General features: G+C 42.0%; 1 protein-coding gene across 1 annotated transcript in view; it reads right to left on the bottom strand.

Moving 5' to 3' along the window:
- HYDIN (HYDIN axonemal central pair apparatus protein) overlaps positions 1-21,913 on the bottom strand; it is a gene marked incomplete at both ends in the record, with an annotated part of 332,822 nt that overhangs the window by 115,083 nt on the left and 195,826 nt on the right. The window contains 11 exons of the mRNA XM_081274731.1: positions 3,370-3,519; positions 3,842-4,033; positions 4,169-4,296; positions 4,533-4,669; positions 5,084-5,217; positions 8,933-9,060; positions 11,236-11,413; positions 15,624-15,761; positions 17,878-18,087; positions 19,013-19,123; positions 21,162-21,240. Coding sequence (XP_081130857.1) covers positions 3,370-3,519; positions 3,842-4,033; positions 4,169-4,296; positions 4,533-4,669; positions 5,084-5,217; positions 8,933-9,060; positions 11,236-11,413; positions 15,624-15,761; positions 17,878-18,087; positions 19,013-19,123; positions 21,162-21,240 — 1,585 coding nt within the window. The remainder of the gene's footprint in view (positions 1-3,369; positions 3,520-3,841; positions 4,034-4,168; positions 4,297-4,532; positions 4,670-5,083; positions 5,218-8,932; positions 9,061-11,235; positions 11,414-15,623; positions 15,762-17,877; positions 18,088-19,012; positions 19,124-21,161; positions 21,241-21,913) is intronic.

The following is a 21,913-nucleotide window of genomic DNA, read 5'->3' as shown; positions in this document are numbered from 1 at the left end:
TAAGCGTCCCAGGACCCTTGCTCCTAGGGAGGGATGATTCTCAAGTGGGTACTTTGTAGTTCACCCCAGAATTTGGTGGAATGGCAGAGCTATGGCACTCAGTCCATCTGGTAGAATTACAATCAGATGCCAGGTGACAGTGATACATACCTACTCTCATTTTCTCAAAATGACACAGAAATCTACTTTCCATTCAGTAGTTCCTAATCTTATTACATTATTAACAATTCAGATTCATAGGCCCATCCCTAAAGATCCTGGCTCCACAGGGGGAGAGCTGGGCTGAAGGTTCTGCATTTTAAAACAGATAACAGGACATTCTGATATATCTGGGCTCATGGGTTGGGTGTGGGGCTGTGAGTGGCTTCACAATGTGAAGAACACTACTATGTTAGCTTACTGGGAAGACATGAGATGGAAGAAATATGTATGGACTTATCTATAAATTAGGGGAAAAAATCCAGTTGTTGGCTTAGGGGGTTTTCTATGTAGTTATGGACTTAGCACCTTATGACCCAAACTTCCATATTTTAATTGCAGTTTTGGACAATCTTTCATTCACTTCCTAACATAGAGTATTCTGAATACACGGTATCATGCCACAGAGTTGCTAGTGTGGACACCAAATGATTTCTCTGTGCTTTTGGTGGTGATGAAGATGCAGATGTGGATTATGCTGGTTTCAAGGCAAACTGATTCCTTGACTACACCCAGCCAGGTCTCCCAACTGATAGAAATATTTGATTAACTTTGACCAATTCCAATTCAATATTTATGAAAATGCCTAAATAAATCTATTTTTTAAAAATATTTACTGATATTTCCCTCATTTGGTAACGAGAAAAAAACCTCCCAAATCTTGAGTAAATCCATTTACAGTTTTAAGACTCCCTAGGAATAATAAGCATATTATTCATTATTTTCTAAAAGGATTAGGAAGATTTTGATAATGGTAGGAATATGGGCCTCATTTTAGAGTGAAATATGAAGTCACATCTTTTCTTCTTTTTCACTATACACTATTAAGCATTTCCTTAAAGCCACTACCAGGAAAATGGGAGTTCACTTAGGTGTTCACACTGATTTGTCTTTGAAAAGAATAGAATAGAGGAAAACATCTCTCAAATGCCTTAGGCTTTAAATAAGTCTTTCTGGTGTAACTTCTTGAGAATATTTCTGGTTTTAGGGTTTTATTATTTTTCTTTATTCTTGGATAGGAGTAGTTTCATGCTGATGGTCTTTATAAAACAAATGTTTGTGAGGCTCAGGGAGACTGTTCACCAGGAAGTTCTTCCTATCATGACTACTGAAGGTAAGACATTATAGTTGTGGAGACTTTTACTGTTGCTTTAGTCAGCTTTTTTTGTTGCTGTAACTATAAGACCCGACTGGAACAATTGTAGAGGAGGAAAAATTTATTTAGGAGCTCACGGTTTCAGAGGTCTCAATCCACAGACAGCAGATTCCATTCCTTGGGGCTCAAGGTGAGGCTGAACATCATGGAGAAAGAATGTGGCAGAGGGAAGCAGCTCACATGATGATCAGGAAGCAGAGAGAGAGAGAGACTGGCTCCACTCTCCAGATATAAAATACATACCCTAGAGCCATGCCCTCAATGAACCACTTCTTCTAGCCACAGCCCACCCACAGCCAGCCACCACCCAGTTAATCCCATCAGGGATTAATCCTCTGATTAGGTTAAGTCTATGACCCAGCCATTTATCCTCCAAAACTTCTTGCGCTGTCTCATATGTGAGCTCTTGGGGGAAACCTCATCTAAACTCTAACAACTGGATATAGAGCAGTATGATGCCTATTTTATTCAATCTGTTAATCTTTGAATTGACCCTAAGAGGTGGCTGTTGCAGGTCAGTAATAACTTATTGGGAACCCCAGGGGCCAGATGCTTTCAAGTTCAGCTTTTAAAAAGTTAAATGCAGTGCATGCTGCACTGTGTCTGTCACCCAGTGCCCTCAGAAGAGTGCCAGGAAGGTCTTCTGTAATCAAACAGTGACATTTCTGCAGTTGCAATATTTGACTCTGAAAACTAAATGGGAAAAATAAAATAAAATCAAAATAGTCTTCTGTCAGATGAGTTTTTTTTTTTTTTTTTTGCCAAAGTAAGTTTTGATATATAACTAATGAAACCACACCCCCACCTTGCTTTTTGGAGCTTACTGAATTTCAAAATTGTAATGAGTTTTTTTTTAAACCACTGAGCTACATTCCCAGCTCTTTTTATTTTTTGCTTTAAGATAGGGTCTCACTTAATTGTTAAGAACCTCATTAAGTTGCTGAGGCTGACCTCAAACTTACAATTCTCCTGCCTCAGCCTCCCGAGTCACTGGGATTATAGGTATGTGCCACAGTGTCCAGCAGCAATAAAGAATTTTTGGATATATGATAATACTATTTTTTTATTTTGTCTATACACAAACTAAGGCTTAGTAAGGCTCAGTGATTGGCTCAAAGATTCACAGCCTATAAGGGCAGAAATCCACTAGCCAGGCCTGCTGATAAAAGTTGATGTGTTGGTTAGATCTGCCAATTCCAGAAGCAGTGTGGAGATTCCTTAGGAAACTTGAAATGGAACCACCATTTGACCCAGCTATCCCACTCCTTGGCTTAAACCCAAAGGACTTAAAAACAGCATACTACAGGGACACAGCCATATCAATATTTATAGCAGCACCATTCATAATAGCTAAGTTGCGGAACCAACCCAGATGCCCTTCAGTAGATAACAGAGAAACTTTGGTATATATACACCATGGAACATTACTCAGGATTAAAAGAGAATAAAATCATGGCATTTTTAGGTAAACGGATGGAGTTGGAGAATACAATGCTAAGTGAAGTTAGCCAATCCCAAAAAACCAAAGGCTGAACATTTTCTTTGATATGAGGATGCCAACTCATAATGGCGATGCAGGCGGTGCATGGGAGGAATTGAGGCACTTTAGATAGGGCAAAGGGGAGAGAGAGAAAGAGAGGGGGGAAAGCGGGTAGAAATGATGGTGGAATGAGTTAGACATCATTACCCTAAGTACATGTAAGAAGACACGAATGGTGTGAAAATACTTTGTGTACAGTGACTTGGAAAATTGTGTTCTATATGTGTAATAAGAAATGAATTTCATTCTGCCATTGTGTATAACAAATTATAATAAATAAATAATAGTAATAAAAAAATCTGCCAATTCCAGAACACCAGGCCATTCAGCTCCTATGTGAACCAGGAATACCTGAAATGCCCTATTCAGAAAGTGAGGTCAAAGTTTCCCTTAAGACTCAAGCAAGCACAGACTCTGAGCAAAGCTCAAAGAGATCCAGAAAATCTCAGTGAAGGCACATTTCTTTCAAACTCACCTCTTCTTTTGGTATGAATTTCACCTGCACATTGGACCTCTCACCAGGTTCCAAGACTCCAGAGGTGGGTTGTAATTCAAAGGTCCGAGACTTTGGCTTTAATTCAGCACGAAGTTTCCTTCTTAAATACTTTGGAATGTGTTTATCCAGCTGGTTTATAAATGTTAGACAATTAGATGATCTTCCATGGAAAATGAACTCATTCTATTATCCACTCACTCACCCTACAGTTCCCGAGTACCTCCCAGGTGTCAGAGAATGTGTAGATTCTAGAAGGGCAAAGATGAATAGAACATTTGACCTGATATCACGGTCTGATAGAGCCTTCAATTCAGGGCTTAGGGCCCAGACACTGGCTACCATAAAAGGTCTTTGAGCAGGAGATTGAAACGATCAATAGAAGGGCTGAGAATTACAAATCTGGCTACAATGGAGATGGAGAAAAGGGGACCAATGGTCACAACTCATTTACCTTGCTTAAAGGACACTGGCTCTGGACAAACCATTCACAAGGGACTTGGAGATGATTGGAAAGCTGAATAGTTTCTATTATGCACTGTCCACACTGAACTGTGGCAAACTCCACTTTTCCACAAGACAGTGTCATAGCTGGGATGGTCACGTTGGCTTTGAGACAGATGTGGACTGTTGGCCCTCCAACCACCTGGAGTAGACAAAAGGTTGCTGTTTACCATGTGGCATGGGGGTGGGGACAGAATCCCAGCTTTGCTATCATAACTGGATCATCCCAGGGATGAGAAGAGCAGGAAGTGTGGAGGGTCAGGTGGGCCCATCTTACCTTGATGGGCAGAAGGACCTCTTTGTTTCCCACAGGAAGATTAGCCCCTTGTGGGTCAAATCTCACTTCAAATGTTTCCGTCTCACAATAAGGCAGATTTTTAATGCGATCTAGCTGAGTACTGAAGCCTGGACCAACACAAACAGAATTTCTTTGGGGGAAAGGAAAACAACACACAGGCACTGCTCTAGAGACCCCCTCTGGGGCAGAAGGACCGCTCCAACTATCACAAAGTGACCCAGCCAGTCCATCTGCTGATCCCAGCAGAAGCACAGATGCTGCTCCAGAAGGAGAGGGCAGATAGGTGGGGTCCTTGTTGGAAATGACAAAGTGCAACAGGAAAGGGTCTCCCCGGCCTGGTTACCTGTGTCATGAAGGACACGCTTATCTGCATGGAAGGACACTGGTAAATGACTGGTGTTGGTAATCTTGATGATGTGGGTTCGGACTTCACCAATGACAATGTAGCCAAAGTCCAGGATGTACTCGGGCAGGTGGACTCTGAAACAGTTAACACGCTGTCCTTACCAGACACTTTCAAAGTAAGAGAGAGTGAGGGTCTCTCCTGCCTCCTGTGCACAATTTTGTTTTCCAGAGTGGAGAACAACTGAAGGCCATTAGAACGGAGACTAGAAACAGCATAGTTCCCCCAAAGCCTGCACTGTTTAGCCATCATCTCAGAAGGTGTGCAGCATGGCTCCTCCAGGGAGCCTGAAATGGGGCCTGTCTATTAGACATAGCTGGAGTCTTCTGACTTCAGGCGGCGGGACCCTGCTAGATTGGCTGGGTGCAAAAGGAATGCAGATAACACGAGGCGAGTGGGTTTTATTCCCAGATGATCAGCCATTATTTCCAGGGACACTGCATGCTTTCTCTGCCACACTTTCCATCAAATGAACACAGAAGGGCACTCACTTGGATAGTCTGCGGCAACTCCAGTGGATGAAGCTGGTGTCATCTGCTGCATCAGGGCTAACTGTTTTCTGATGTTCTAAGGCATAGTTTTGGACTATAAGTCGCTCTACTTCCATCTGGAGATGAGCACTTAACTGGAGCAAGAGAGAAGAGCAATTCAGAAAGTTCTTCTAGAACATGCATACATTCTCTCTCTTTGGTGGTGCTGGGGCCTGATGCTAGCCAGCACTCTACCACTGAGCTACATCTCCAGCCCTGGAACATGCATTCTTAATGGGGAACAAAATAGAGATTAAAAGTGATTCTTGTGGGAGTTGGAAGATCTTAGCTATTACAATGGGTTATGGTCCCCCAAAGGGCTATATATAGTGCACAGATATGCAGTAAACCTAGGGTATTCAAATTTTCATGCAGCTGGTTGGGGGAAATTACAAACTGGTTCGTCTATATCCTGGACTACTACTCAGGCATCAAGAGGAATGAACTATCAATGCACACAACTCAGATGAATCTCCAGAGCCAGTCTCACAAGATTACACGCTATGTATTCCACCCATACGACATTCTTGAAACAATAACAGTATAGCAATGGAGAACAGACTGTAAGGCCAGGGGTGAGGGATGTGGGGAGAGGAGAGTGGGTGTGGCCATAGAGGTAGGGCATGTAATGGGCAAGCATGAATTATAAACATGAGGCTTAGATCTACCTGTTGAAAAAATAAAGGCAGAGACTTCCTCCCTGCCAGCTTTGTAGGGCATTACAAAGTTGTGATTTTAAGTTCTTTCTGTCTCTTTGAAATGTATATAAATTTCTAAAGAAGCTAAGTAACCATTTTGCCAGGCCCTGAAATATCTTTCTCTGTGACTTTCTTGAACACCAGGGAGCCACATCTTTGAGATGCCATCATCAGGAAGACGGAGGCCTTACTTCCCAGCTTCTGTAGGAGGATGGGAGCCTAGCTTTGGTGGGGCCAAGATAACAGAAGTCAGCATCTCTTTTGGGTAAAGCCAACTAGCTAACACAGATGGTTACCGCAATCACTATGTGAGTTTAGGGTAAACTACGTGGAATGTACAAGGACACCTATGTGATGGGTTGAATCTGATGGGTTATATAAAAGGGGTTTCCACCTTTTCCTCTCTGTGTGATCTCTCAGCAGATTGCCTGTGATACAAATTGCATTCTGGCTTTCCTCATTGAACAATAAAATTGTTTTGTCTTTGTGGAGAGACTTTCTAAGTTGGAAGACTTTCTCCAAGAAGCACAAGGAATTCTTGTGGTGAAGGAATAATTCTGAACTTTGTCACTATGGTTAAATAGGTCTATGCAGGTGATATAATGGCATACAATCACAGACACACACACACACACACACACACACACACACACAAACATGTGAAACTGGTGAAGTCTGAATAAGCTCTGTGACCTATACCAATGTCAATTTCCTGGTTTAGATATTTTATGTTAGTTATGTGAGTTTGTTACCAATTTTTTGGCAACTCTCTGTAATCTACAATTATATTTTTAAAAGCTAAAAAAAATCAAACTATTCAAAGAGGATTTCATTTTACATATAATAAAAATATTTCACTGGGGGGACATTAGGAAAAAATGTCTAAGAGTGATTTTTGTGGGGGTGATAGTGATAAAGGTTGATAACTGCTGCCTGAGAAGAGCCCAATGGGAAGGGTAACCTGTGACTGGACCCACAACAAGACAACAGAGATGGAGGGTGGAGAGCAGCAATGAGAGGGCAGCGTTTCCAGTTGTCTGGATTCTAGAACAGCAAGGTCCACTCTGTGCTGCTCAAGAGCCAGGAGTAGCCCAGCCCTGCCCCACTCAGGAGGACTAGCACAGCTCTACAGATGCCAACAGATTTACAGAAAGCCCACCTGGGAGAGACAGAGTCCTGGGCTTTGGTAGGGAGCATCGGGGATGGTGATGAGCAGGTGGAGAGACACTGCTGCTGCCCCTTGGGATCAGCCAGGAGTCTGGCAGGGGAGGGCAGAAGCTAAGAGCCCTATCGTGGCAGCTGGGTAGGCTGGATTCAAGTCCTAGCTCTGAGCTTCCCTTGGGACTGGGACTTCACTTCTGTGAACTCCAGATAGCTGTCAAGTTAGATGACGATGGTAGCCTACCCCCCACCTTTGCTGGGAGAGGACTGAATGAGATACTAATGCAGGTTAACATCGTGGCACAGGCCTCATGTAAGAGTTCAGTAAATGCTAGAAGTGTTAGAAATTATGATCATCCCTGGTGCCAAGGTTCACTTTTGGCATCCTATACTGAACAGGATTCTGCAAAACAGGTCATCCCTGGTGGTCTTTGGGGTACCTGATCTTCCCCACAACACCCCTCTTCCGTATTTTAGAATTGCTTTCAACCAGTCTAAGGGCTTCTGAGACAACATATATAATTCTTCCATGGACCAAAATCCCACGTGTGTTTTCATTTTCAAAGACGAGGACAGGGAGAAAGCAGCCCTCCTGACTAGGAGAGGAATTTCAGGAGATGGTGAGGGAGGACTTTTTGGGATTTTGCAGCCTCTGTTGACAAGCTGGGCCACTTCCTCCTTCAGAGGCCACCTCTTGTCTTGGCTCCCATTCTGTGACACTTATGCACTGCTGACTTTTCCGGACCTCTGGCTGCCCTTCTCCCCAACTCAGGGGTTGGTGTGCTCGAGGGCTGCATTCTTTCAATTCTCTGTGGCATTACAAATGCAACCCAGTGGTGCTCTACCAATGAGCTATACTCCCAGTCCTTTTTTATTCTGTCTTAAATTTTGAGACAGGGTCTTGCCAAGTTCCCCAGGCTGGCCTTGAATTTAGCTTCCCTTGGATTGCAGGTTTAATCTTTTTTTTTTTAAATTTTTAAATTTGTTTTAATTAGTTATACATGGCAGTGGAATGCATTTATACACTTTGATGTATCACACATAGATGGGATATAATCTCTCACTTTGTAATTCCACTTGTCTGTTTTAGGAGGGCTCCTTTCTGAATCTACCCATTTCCCTGCTCATTCTGAACATTTCCTAGGGAATTCCACTACTTCCTGTGATGACGATGACCAATGAAGACTCTCAAATCACTTTCTCCAATCTCTTTCTCTGCCCCAGGACCCCAGCAGTGGTTCCGACTCCCTACCGAATGATGAAGAGAAATCTCATGCTCAGTAATGAACCATCTGAATTTGTTGGTCCCCTCCACATCCCAGAAAAGCATGTTTCTCTCTCTCTTTTTTTTTTTAGCTTTTTTTTATGGTTGTTCACAACATTACAAAGCTCTTGACATATCATATTTCATACATCTGTGTTTCCTGTCTCATCGTCTCCCTCCTTACCTTGTCATCCAAATGAGATACCTGGACGTCATGTTCACCTCACTCCATATCCAATTAGTTCCTAATCCCTGACTATTCTGGAATATTCCTGGAACCCACTCGTTTCTCCCTTACCCTAATCCCATCACCACCATTTCTTACCTCAAAGTGCCAATTTTTTCAAAGCTGCCTCCCTTAGCTGCTCTCCTCCTCTCAAGCCCCACCCTCAGAGCTCCACAAGGCAGCCAGAGGTACCCTCTAAAGACTCACACCCAACTACGCCAGCATCTCACCTCAGTGGCTTCCTGGGGCCCTCAGGATAAAGTCCAAACCCTTACCACGTTCCCCAGGAGGCTGCTCACCTCCCTGGGCTCATCCCACCTTCCCTCCCCCACCTGCTTTGCCTTGGCTCTATCTTTCTTCTCTCTGTTCTCTGAGATGCCATGTCCTTCTTGCCACTGGACCAGTGGACATACACACTCTCCTTTCTGCCCATGTCCTGTGCAGGGGGAAGCCAGCCTCACCTCAGCAGATTCGTCCTCAGGTATTTCCTCAGTTATGATCTCAAAGTGATCCAGAGTTTCATATTTGTTGAACTCTTTTTCCAGGTTTTTTCTAGCCTGGTTCAAGAAGATTTCATACTTTTCATTGCCTGTGGAGATTGGAAGGGGACGAGAATCAGGATGCTGAGAAACACATGACTTATGCCCCCAACACAGACTCTTGGCTCAGGGTGAAGTCATAAGGGAAGTGAGCTTCCTGATACTGCACCTGCCAGGTTTTTCCCTATGTCAGAGGGTGAGGTAATTTGTGAGTGAGTTGAACTTGTACTTGACTTCCTTGAGTTTAACGAGACTGGACGAGAGTGAGCTACTAGCTGGTTCTCAACAACTTAGAGGGACTTTGCCAGTTCTGGCACTGAAACCCCTTCACTCTGGAGCCCCTGCAGGGATGGATGACAGAGACAGCTGGTCACTTAAGTCTATTTTCATGTTGATTAAATCTTCAGTTCAGAAGAAGAATATATTTAGGTCAGGTTGCTGTAACTAAATCTAAATAAGTCTTAATTTCCTGAATAAGGGAGGGTAGGCAACTGGTGGAGAGATTTCAGGCTCCCAAATTCACTATTAAGCCAGTGCAAATTCAAATGCTCTGAGAGGCAAAGGCAGCAGAATAATTAAGGTGCTTACTGTAAGACAACGGGAGATGCTGAGACTGGGGAACTGTAGCACGACTAATCATATTAAGATTTAAACTATTTTAAAGCCCTTACTGGTCAAACCATGTCTGCTGCCCTGGTGAATACGGCTGGGTGCCCAGTCTTCAACCATGTGGCAAAGGCTTTCTTTCCTGACAATTACAGTTTGTCCTCTGCATTTGAAGGCTCTGCATCTGCAGATTCAAAAAACTATGGATCAAAAATATTTGAAAAAAAATTGCATCTGTACTGAACATATACAGAAAGCCCTTTCTTCTTGTCATTACCCCTTAGACAACACAGTTGAATAGCCACTTACATGGCAAGTGCACTATATTAGGAATTTAAAGAAATCTAGAGATAATTTAAAGCATATGGGAAGATGTGCATGGGTTATATGTAATTACTATGCCTTTAAAAATTTATTTATTCTAATTTGTTATATATGACAGCAGAATGCATTTCAATTCATATTACACATATAGAGCACAATTTTTTCATGTCTATGGTTGTACACAAAGTAGAGTCACACCATTCATGTCTTCATACATGTACTTAGGGTAATGATGTCCGTCCTATTCCACTGTCTTTCCTACCCTCATGCCTCCTCTGTTCCCCTCCCTCCTCTTTGCCCTATTTAGAGTGATTACTATGCCTTTTTATGTAAGGCATCATGGATTTTGGCATCCAAAGGAGTCCTGGAGTCAATGCCCCCTGGATACAGAGGGATAACCATATGTATGCTGCTGTAGCTATGTTTCTCTAGCTGGAACTCTAGATATTAGAGTGGAATGTGGTCTTAGCTTTATTAACATTTATGTTGATGTTTTCAGAGAGCAGACATTTAGAATCCAATGGATGATCATAAACACAGGTGCACTAGAGACTTTAGGGCCTGGGGTAGGAGGAAGGCTGGGGAATGAGGACTTAGTCTGAAGCTATATGGGGAAAGTGGATTCTCACAGCTCATGGCAGTGAGAGGCTTCTCTTTTCCTTTGGTCCTGTATCTGGTGTCAGGAAGATGAAAGAACTGTTCAGCTGACAGAGTGAAATGTCAGTCTTCTTACAGAAGGATAGCTCTGGGGGCCACATATGACCAGAAAAGCCCGGGCTAGGCACGTGGGCAAACAACTAATAATGTCTAATTTAGTCTTCAAACCATATATTGTCAAAATAGGGCCATGGCTGCTGTCTTCCTGTGCTCTTTATGTTTTGAGGTTTCTATACCTGGAGGTACATCAGCCACCCCATTCAATGCAGAGGACATCTGTGCACATGCTACTGGGAAAGGAAATTCAGGGAGAGGTCAGGGCTGGAAGGAACACACACCAGACTGCCAGGCCTTTGCAGGTGAAATTTCCTGGTCCTTCAATTTCCTGGTAATTCAATGATGGCAAGATTGTCGAGGGGTCTTAGTTTGGATCTGCCAAAGGCTATATCTTGTCTCATTAAACTCAGGTCACCAAGTCAAATTCAACTTTCATGCCTCCGCCTCCCTTGGCAATTGATATGGAACTAGAGGGGATTGCCATGCAAATAAAGCGAGCAGTCACCAACCTTCCAGGAAGCAGAGCTGATATGTACCTTTTGTCCCCACTGTGGGGGAAATATCGTAATGGGCAGTAGTACCTCGAATATTCCTGGGGAGATCCAGGCAGATCCGGGGAAAGAAGCCTTCTCCATTCAGAGTAATGTTTTCTGGGACCAGGTGAGCGATCTGTATCTGGAAGCTCCTTTCAAAGATCTCAGGTATGCCAGGTAAGTAGTAAACCTTCAACACCTGCTCCTTACATGAACTGATAAAACCCTGTGTAGTAGAAAGAGCAGAGGGAACCCTCAAACATACAAGCAGACTTCTGTTTCTGGAGGTGTGAGGTACTGGAGAGTCCGAGGGGCCGACTGTGCCAGTTCTTCTGTGCTCACATACTTCCCCTGAGATCTGTTCCTGGAATGCCCTAAGGAATCGACAAGAAAGCAAAGCAAAACAGACAACACACATTGAAGAGACGTGTTATGGAGAGGAAACACAAAGAATGAATAAAAGCATCAAAGAAAAAAAATTCTCACCCTCCTCATTCATGAAGGAAATTCCAGCAAAAATCAGAATTAAAAAAATTTTAAACTAGACTGGTAAAATTTACCAAGTCTTGATGAGAATATGCATCAAAGAAAACTTACTTTATATACCTGTGGTGGGGAGATCAATGGGGATAAGTACGGAGAAAACCACTCTAACACCATCTTATAAAATTGGACACACACACAGGCCATGACCCAGCAATTCCACCCCCGAGAAAATTCCCTAGGGAAACTCTTCCACCTCTGGACCAGGAGACACAGGGCGAAAATTCATGGTAGGATCATTTTTTTTTATAGAAAATTATTGAGGAAAAAATGTGCTTCTCCCCTCTCACATTTTATGGAACATTGTGTTTGTGTGTGTGTGTGTGTGTGTGTGTGTGTTGCATATGTATGCATATGTGTATGTAAGGGAACACAATATGTAGGCAAGTTGCAAAGTGGGCCATGTTTTGTGTCTCCAAGATTCATCTTTGTATCCCCATTCTCTCTTCTTCTCACCCATCCTTGGGCAATGCACAGGATTCTGTTGTTTCCCACGAAGAAATTCTTCCTGAGCTCAGTGACCTGGGGTGAGGAGGTATCTCAGCTTTATGTCAAGCACTTTGCAATGAATTTTTCCAAAATAACCAGTTCTGTCATGGAATTCTGGTGGGGAGACCTCCCTCCCCCATTTTTCTATGTTGTATATAATGTTGAGCTCTGTAAATGATTGTTTTCATTAGAAGAATTTGACTTCACAACAGGAAAGCTGGGAAGAGGAAAAGAAGAGGAAAAGAATACTGAGAAAAAAACCCCATTTAGACTCATAAAAAAAGAAGACCCAGTTCAAAAGCAGGAGATTACAGACAAGGGTTAACACAGCGGCCCTGGACTGCTGCTCTTAGGAAGGCCTGCTAGCAAGGTGGACCCTGGGTTGGCATCTGGCATCTGAGATTTTGGGAGTGTCTTTACAGTCCCCTGATAAGACTCACTCTGCTGAAACTGCAAACAATATGGTTCATGTTGAACAGCTGCATCTGGAATTCGGTATGCGCCAGGTGTCATGCCTACTGTGATCACCTCCAGTGAGGATCCAGGGCACCGAGTTCCTAATGAACTTCCCTGGCTGCCCTCACAATGTCACAACTCATGGGGGGACTTCAGAGTGCCCTGTGGGAGCCCCTGGGAGGGGACCCTTGGTAGCTGGTGCCTGGTTTCCTCTGGACTTTGCCCCATGTGCTTTTCCCTTTGCTGATCTTACTTTGTGTCCTTTTGCTGTAATAAATCATAGCTGTGAATACAACTTGTTGCTGAGTCCCACGAATCCTCCTGGAGCAAAGGGGACATATGACATTAGGACAAGCTCTGCTGATCTTTCAAAAAATAAATGACCATGTCAGTTTACAAACCGTTTCAGAATTTCTCATTTCTTCTTACTGTATCCAAACTGGTCAAGCACAGTATGAAAGAGTAATTTATGGGCCATTTATCACTTATTAACAAAGATGCAAAAAAACAGCAAATAAAATATTAGTTAACTGAATCCAGATTTCATACACACACAAAATTCTAAAATGCAGATTGATAGCAAATAATACACAGTGTTTTTCATATTTTCTTTCCTTCTTACTTTAGACTATATCTTAGAATAAAGTGAATATTGATACATCTAGAACAGCTGTATTCTTTTTAACTGCTGTATGTTATTCCAGTACAAAGTTTTAATACATTTTTAAAACTAGTTCCCACCGGTAGACATTTAGTTTGTTTCTGGTCTTTTGATATTGCCATTAAAATAACATTGTGCAAATGTAGGAAAATGTATCTATGATAATTAGAAATGAAATAAAATTTCTGATTCAAAGAGTAATTTTAAGAGATATTGCCAAATTGTTCTCTACAGAGTTGTATAAATTGATACTAATAGCAGCAGTATAAATGTGAATGCTTAAAAAGAAAACCAGAGGAGAAAAGGCAAGGAAAATGTAGCAATTGTGATAAAAAGATAGAATAAAAAGAAATCATTACAGAAACTTTTCTAATAGAGAAAATAATAACCAATTACTTCAAGTCTACTGATGATAAGGCTTCACCGAATCTCCCTATCAAAACCTCAGACATTCTGGTAAGTTTAAAAAATAAAATTCAACCATAAATGTTTCAAGAATGATAAACCTAAAACAAAATCAAATATATGTAAGGCAGAGGGAAGCTGGAATCAGGACCCTGAGATCAAAATGGAGTTCAGAGCAAAAGGCATTAAGAGAGAACAAAAAGACAATTTAAAATAGGAAACTATGCAGTCCACAACAAACACCCAATAGTCATAAAGTCCATGGTGTCAACATAGAGAATGCATAAAGCACAGTTTTTACATATTGTAGAAAACAATAGATAGAGTAATGCACGGGGCTTTATATGCCACTCCTAAGAAAAACTAAACAGAAAAAAGATATAGAAGATTTGAATGCTATAATTATTTGGGCAATTTAGTAGACTTTCATAATAATCTGGAGCCTTGGAAACATTATTTTCAAGCATTGGCAAGCACTGAAAATCATTTTAGCCAGTAAATCACATGAATAAATTCACTCAGTAGAAACTGAGACAGCCATATTATCTGGCCATGATACAAATACCTCAATATGAATGTTAATAAGAGTTTCAATGACAAAAGCAAAAATCTTAGTCATTTGAAAATAAAAATATATTTTAAAATTATACTTGTAAATAAAACTGTAATTTTAGAGAACTCAGAAAATGATGAAAATCATGATATTTACTTGTATGAAATATAAAAAATTGACTTCTACTTTTTAATCTGTCATTTTCTTAATATTTATGGGGTAAGGCTGAAGGTATACTCAGGCAAATAAGTAGCCTTACATTTTACACTATTAGAAAGAAAAGTGGCCATTCATCTTAAGAAGTTAGAGAGCCTGGTGCGGTGGCACACACCCTGTAATCCCAGCGGCTCAGGAGGCTGAGGCAGGAAGATCACAAGTTCAAAGTCAGCCTCAGAAACTTAGCGAGGCCCTAAGCAACTAGTGAGACCCTGTCTCTAAATAAAATATAAAAAAGGGTGGGGGATGTGGCTCAGTGGTTAAGCACCCTGGGTTCAATCCCCAGTACAAAAAGAGAAGTTAGAGAAACCACATGTAAGAATAAATTCAAAAGAATAGGTAAGATAAATTGGAAAAAGAAGAAAATAGGGTTGATCTAACAGATCCTAAGATTTATTTTAAAGAAATAATTATTGAAATAATATAATATTAATACAGGGACAGACAAACAGATCCATGAAGACTAGGGAGACTAGCAATAACCTAAGTAATTTAGGGGAAGGACAAGATGACAGTTCTCATTATCTGTGGACAGTAAGCTTGTTAATTTATCACTTATGCTGTTTTAATATTTTATAATTTTTATAGCAATGTTATGCATTTTCATAATGTGAAACATTCAAAGTTCCTTACCACTGGAAGATCAACATAATATAGACAAGGAATCACAGCCCCATTTGCTTTTATACTAGAACCTACATGGCTCATTACTGTCTACAGGTGTTTTCACATCTGCTAGTGAGAAACTGCCTTTATTTGGTGTAGTAAGCGGAGAGAAATCCCCTGGCAGCTATTGGGGGAGTGTGAAGACTTTCATGGAAATAAAGTTGAGTTTATTATCATGAAGAAGAAGTTCCATAGGTCGTAGCTGTCTGGTTCACAGCTTCCTCTGAATGCCTGGAAACTGGCTAGGATTGGACTCCATAAATACTCATTTAATAAACAGATGACCTGGATTTATTTATCTTTCTTCATTCTGAGAGTTCTTTAGTTTTAATTTTACAAAAAGAAGTCACCCCCCATCCCCCTCCCAATCCTGGCAGGGAATGCTAACCTGTATCCGGGGTGTGGCCCAGGGGGTTGGAATGTGGGTCCCTCCCACCATTTGCTCACCGAGGGAGGCACAATCAGTGGTACCCCAGGACGAAAGTTTTCTGATGAAGTCTGGTGGCCAGCCAGGACCTTGAACTCGAAGCCAACTTTCCCAGTGTTCTTCAGTGTGATTTCACGCTCCGTGACAGAGTTGAACAGCTTGAGAGGAGGAGAAGGAAGAGTGGCCCTCCGTCCCCATCCCCTGGGTACTGCCCTCACCCTGAGGAAGGGGAATCAGCAAAACTTGTCTCAGATCCGGTCTCTACTCTGCCTGAGATAGACACTGCTCAACCCATAATACAGTGCCTCTTGGAGTAGGAGGACTGCGACCCTCTGGATACCTGGCTTACTTCTTCTCATTAATAGCTTGGTTCAGCTCTGAAAGTGGGCCTGAGCATCCAACCTCTGTGCCTCTGTTTCTTTATCACAGGAACTAAAATTAGCAAATCTTGAAGTAAGCTTTCTATACAAAGAAGATTTGCCTTCTGGATTCTGTCTCATAAGAAAAATGTAAGATTTGAATTCAGAATATTCTGGAATAAACTTTTCCATTTATTTAGGGAACCATGGCTATAATGGATCAGCCAGTTCTTCACCAGTTGATATAGTAGGCCTAATAACTGCAAACTGAAGTCACTTTGGGGGTCCCTAGGACAAGCTAGGACAAGCTAGGACAAGGTCCACCTGCTTCAAAGAATATATTTGGAGATGAGCAGAAACCAATTGCCCAGAGGACCCCAAAGATAAAGAAGGAAAGGGAATTCTATTTGGTCAACACAATGGAGTAGGTCTGAGTGCCAGATGATCTGATTTCAGACACAATGTTTAATCTATAAACACACAATTCAGTAGTTACACATGCAGAAGCTAATGAGGGTCCAATCATTAAAATTTGGTTGAAGATATATGGTCTTTGAGTGTGTAACACAGAATCTAATTGGGGAAAGAACAAAATTAACTAATAATTATCCCAAAACAAAAATTAGAAAGTACATTATATTCTAGCAAAGACTATACCTAAGTGCCAAGGGAATATCAAGTAAGAGAAGGTACCTGGGATGGAGCTGAGCTGGGTCTTGCAGGATGCATGGTTTGAGGTTGGCAGAGTGGAGGATGGGGGGTACAATATGTGGGAAGATGTGGAGGCCAGAAGGGCTGGGGTGCACTGGGGCCATTGGGGAAACCAGCTTGGCCACAATTATATGAGTGGACTATAAAGGGGAATATGGACAGGGAAACTCCTGTGTAAGGAGCACATTAGTAGAGGGGCTCACTATATCCTCCCCAGGAACACGACCCCAGCCCTGACTGACTGGGGGACACAGAAAGAAGCTCATGATGACTGAGGTTCTACTCTGACCCATGCACCACATTGACCAGACTCCACCTGTGTAACCACAGTCTCCTGGTGAGACAGGCACTTGCTAGCCCACTCCCATCTTATAGATCACGAATACTGAGGCCTGGAGAGGTTGGGTGGAGGGCCTATGGTAACAGAGTCAGGAGGAGGCAACAACAGGATATAAAACCATGCTCTTTTCTCAAATATTGCTTTTCCAATACTGCTGAGATTAACTGGTCAGAGACTGATGGGATAAAAGGGAAATTTGGGGGAAATTTATCTGGCAAGATGTTTAGGTGGGATAGAAGTTTAGTGATAGAAGCCAAGATTATTCCAGTAACAGTAACCCCTTGCTTGCAGTGACTATACAGACCAGCAGGGTTGGCATCACCCGGGAACTTGCTAGTCATGCAAATCTCAGGCCACCTCCAGACCTCCTGAATCGGAACCTGATGGATGTGTATGCAGAAGGCAGTGAGGGAGGAGTAGCTGTGGTCACTTAGGCTTGGCTTGATGAGGTCTTGTAGAGTGATTACAGTGGCAGGGGGACAGGAAAAGGGACTCAGAGCAGGACCCTGGTGAATGAAGTAGCAAACACTGGACAAATGAAAGGATATGGGGTGTGGAGGTGATTGTAAGCCTTAGAGAAAATGTGTGTGAGAAAATGGTAGTAAACAGGTTGGAACAGACTTGTGGATTCCAACAGGCGTCGAGCATACTGAGTTTCAGGACACTGTGAGAAACGTAAGTGAAAATGTCAGGCACACAGTTGGGAGCAAGAGAATGATCGGGGTCAGAGAAACAGATTAGGGACCCAGGACGGGGGTGATGGTGAAGCTACGATGATCAGGAGTTTGGGAGAGATTCAAGGACAAGAACTATGGTTCATGTTTGAGGAAAACCTAGAAATCTCCACCTTGGGCATCGTAGTACCTGTAATCCATAGTTAATATCCTTGGTGTCAAAGGAATAGTTGACCAGGGAAGCCTCTCCCTTCAGTATTATTTCATAGGTGGGCCCTCCTTCCACTTCACACAGAGCTTTGGCTTGGGCAACGATGTCAGCATGTCCAAAGAAGGTGAAAGATACCTGGTGGTGACTGTGTGGCTGCAGAACTCCATAGAGGGGCAGAATGTCAAACACCTGCAGAGAAAGTCACACTGCCTGAGAACAGTGATCAGGGTGATGAGCCTGAATGGAAGTTAAAGTCCTGCCAACTGGACAGATAAATCCTCAACTTTTCACTTGTTTGACTCTTTGGGAGGTGACTAAGGCCGCATCCTGAACCCATATGATAGTCATGGTGGGAACAGTGCTGCTGGTGAGACCCAGGAGGTAGCAAAGCCAAGTCCTTGTCCTGGAGCAAGATTGGATGGGCTGGAGTGTGGGTGCATCCATGTGAAGCCCACCAAGCTGGCAGGCCTGAGGTGTGGTGAGTCAGGGTGCACTGATCTGTCCCAACCTGGGCCCACTGCAAATGCCCATTCCACACAATGCATGGCCCCAAGCCCCAGAGCATCCATGATCCACTGACATGAGTGTGGGAAAATGGAAGTCAGGCAGACCCAAATGGAGATTAGCATAAATTTGAACCAATAGTGTTGGTACTTTTCCAATCCCTGATTAGCATAAATTTGGATCAATCGTGGTTGATCCAAGTGCTATATAAACTTCTAGACTAGCACGCTGAAGTGGTAACTCCTATTGTGTCCCCTCTCCACTATTAGAGTGGGAATAAATCTCACACTTTTGCTCTTATTCTTCCTGGCCTGTGGATTTCATTCTTTGAATTTGCAAGGCAAGGACCCAGAATGAAGAAATTGGTGGTGAATGCTGGGTTTGCTGTGACTGGAGGGAATGGCCCACCATTAAGAACTGCAACATGCCACTCTCCAGCTTTGCCAAATGCAATCCTCAGATCTAACATCAGCAGGCATTCCCTTCCTTGACTAGCTGTGCTAAAATGGGCTTTCTCTGCTGAAAAGACTTGCAGCTTACACAGACTCCACCTGCCAGCAGCAGCAGAGAAACTAGTTTTATCCCAAAGTCCGTTTTCAGTAGGACTTACTTCTTCTATCCCAATGGTAAGCATCTCTTCCTGTTCAAAGATCCATGGGGATTCTTGAAACTCCACCTGACTCTGACTTCTTTCTGTTTCAGTAAAGTTATTTTGTATTCCCTATAAATTAAAGATATGGGAAAATCTATAAGCAATCATAATGGAGCATAGATATGCACCTCCCCATCACTGACATAGAAAGGAAGCATGTGGTATATAATTATAAAAATAGTATGTTTTCCTCAGGGAGATAATTGGACAATGTCCAAAATGTGCATAATGTACATAACACTGATGTTTACTTCAGTGTTACTTATAATCACAAAATTCTGGAAGCAAACCAGCTGCCCATCAATAAAAGTTCATCTTAAATAAAGTGTATGTGGTCCCTCTTTCTATGGAGAGGGTACAATGTATATTTACAGACCAAGAATGATGGAGTGGAAAATCAGTTCCATTCATATTAAATTACATAGGCCCTATGGGTCTGAAGGTGTGAGTGGGTGTAAATGAACAAGACACCACTTCTATTCAACATAGTTCTTAAAACACTGGCTTTTTGAGATTTGCATATGCAAACAGATATCTGGGAGTTTGTTTGCTAAAAATTTCAGTAGTATTTTTCCATAAATGATGGAATTTTGAGAATTTTAATTTTTTTTGTATTTTTAAATTTCCTATGACAAACATCTTTGAAAATAGAAAAAATATTTAAAATACAAGTGTTCTATATACTCACACTGAAAATTTTGAAAAATACAGAAAACTCCAAGGGGGAAAAAATCAATCAATAGGTTATACTATAAGTACAGGTATATGTGTGTTTATATTCTGTATGTATCTGTATCTCTCTTTCTCTCTCTATATATATTTATATTTATATTCTGATTTTTTTAGTTGAAATTATGAGTGTCACCTTCCTGTGTGACTGAATATTCTTCACAAGGATCATTTAAAATATTAAAAAATAGCTATTCCAGGCCTCTTATTTTTTAAATGAATTTAATGACTGTTTTTTTTATTTCTATAAAGAATACCACTGGAATTTTAATAGGAATTGCTTCAAATATGTATAGCACTATTGGTAGTATGACCATTTTGACAATATGAATTCTGCTATGAAATTTTTAGACAAGGAACTATACAATTTAAATTCTAATATACTTGCCGAGCTGCATGTTGTAGAGGATGTGCCAGTTCAAATTCCTATTGGCCAAGTATGAAAATGCCTGCCCCTGGCCACTCTTCACCATGAATGCTACAAGCACGATTTTAATAGATTGTATATCATCCTGGACACACAGTCTTTTGTTTTTCAATGTTTTGCTACTTCTAAAGTACTATGATGAAAATTTTTGTATGCAAATCTTTGTGTGTCTGATGGCTTTCTTTGGCCATCATTCTAGAAGGAGTATTTAAGGGTGTATGTGTGTGTGTATACACACACACACACACACACACACACACACACACATTTAAAAGATGTTTTTTAGTTGTAAATGGGTACAATATCATTGTTTACTAATTAATTTATTTTTTATGTGGTGCTGAGGCTCAAACCCAGTGCCTCAAACGTGTGAGGCAAGTGCTCTACCACTGAGCTGCAGGCCCAGCCCTTATATACATATATAAATATTTTTTAACCCAGAGGTGCTTGACCACTGAGCCCCATCCCCACTTCCTTAAAAATATTTTGTTTTTTAAAAATTTGAAACGGGATCTTGCTGAGTTGCTTAGGGCCTTGCTAAGTTGCTGAGGCTGGCCTAGAACTTGCAATCCTCCGGTCTCAGTGCCCTAAATTGCTGGGTTACAGGCGTGTGTAGCTGTGTCTGGCTAGGTGTATGCATCTTTCAAATCTCTCAATCTTCCCTTTGTTTTTGCTATGAAACTTCTGAGAATATTGCTCCTTTGGGAGCCTCTGCTATGGGGGAGGAAGAGCATAAGATCCTCAGGTGTGGAGGTAACTGGCTTTTCCGGTTCAGAGCTCTCTGTCCTGAGGGATACTGGGCTTGCCGTGGGGTGTTGGCTCTGGAGTGTGATTGGAGAGTGATCTGGATAAAGCCACAAAGCCTCATCCCAGCTTGACCCCTGGTCCTGCCTTTGTTTAATGGGAAAGACCTTCTATTTGTCAGCTCTTTCCAGGGCAAAGGAACCTTACATCCGAGATCACAGTAGATGCTGTCATTTTTTTGATTTCTTGGTCTTCGTACTCCATCTCTTCATCCATAATGATAGTCCTGGGAAGATTAATAAAATGGAGGGAATCATTCAGTTTGCAGTCATCATCACATAGTGTCACTGGCATCTTCTTCTACTGTCTTCCTCTTTCCCTCTACTACACCCCAGAAAGTAAGCGGAAGTTCTCATTCAAGGGTCTCAAGAAGTCAGCGAGCAGTGCTTAGCTGCCCTCTGCCCCCAAATATGCAGCTAAGCCACTAAACTGGTCAGTTTTTCCTAGTCCCCAACTTATCTTTCCTGGAGCACGGAACCCAGGCCTGACTTACGGAAAGTCCTAGGAAGCTGTAGCAATTCTTCAGACAATATGAATGTGCCCTGAGTACTCAATGTTCAACTTCATAATTGTTGGAGCATTTTATTATGAGGATATAATGTTTGGTAGAGTCTCATATCCTTTTGCTATCCTGGACCCAATCCTGGCTGCAAGCCTTGGCCCTATAGAAGGACTCAGTCTCCCAGGGCTCAGGACTTAATGGATTTCTGAGAGCAGAGATAACTCTCAGCTCCTGATTCTAGAGGTCTAATCCAGGGCCAAGCACACAGAAGGCACTCACTAAACTGTTGACTAGAGAATGACTGAATGAATAAGGAATAAGTATAGAGAATGTAAGTCAGATTAGAGATAAGAATGCTGTTAAAAGACCAGTCCCTGCTGGTTTTGCATTTGTACTT

The sequence above is a fragment of the Spermophilus citellus genome (genome assembly GCF_964194105.1).
Source record: "Spermophilus citellus genome assembly, chromosome: 18".
Taxonomy (NCBI): Eukaryota; Metazoa; Chordata; class Mammalia; order Rodentia; family Sciuridae; genus Spermophilus; species Spermophilus citellus.
The sequence above is the reverse complement of the archived record's forward strand: the minus strand, read 5'-3'. Positions and strand labels throughout refer to the sequence as shown.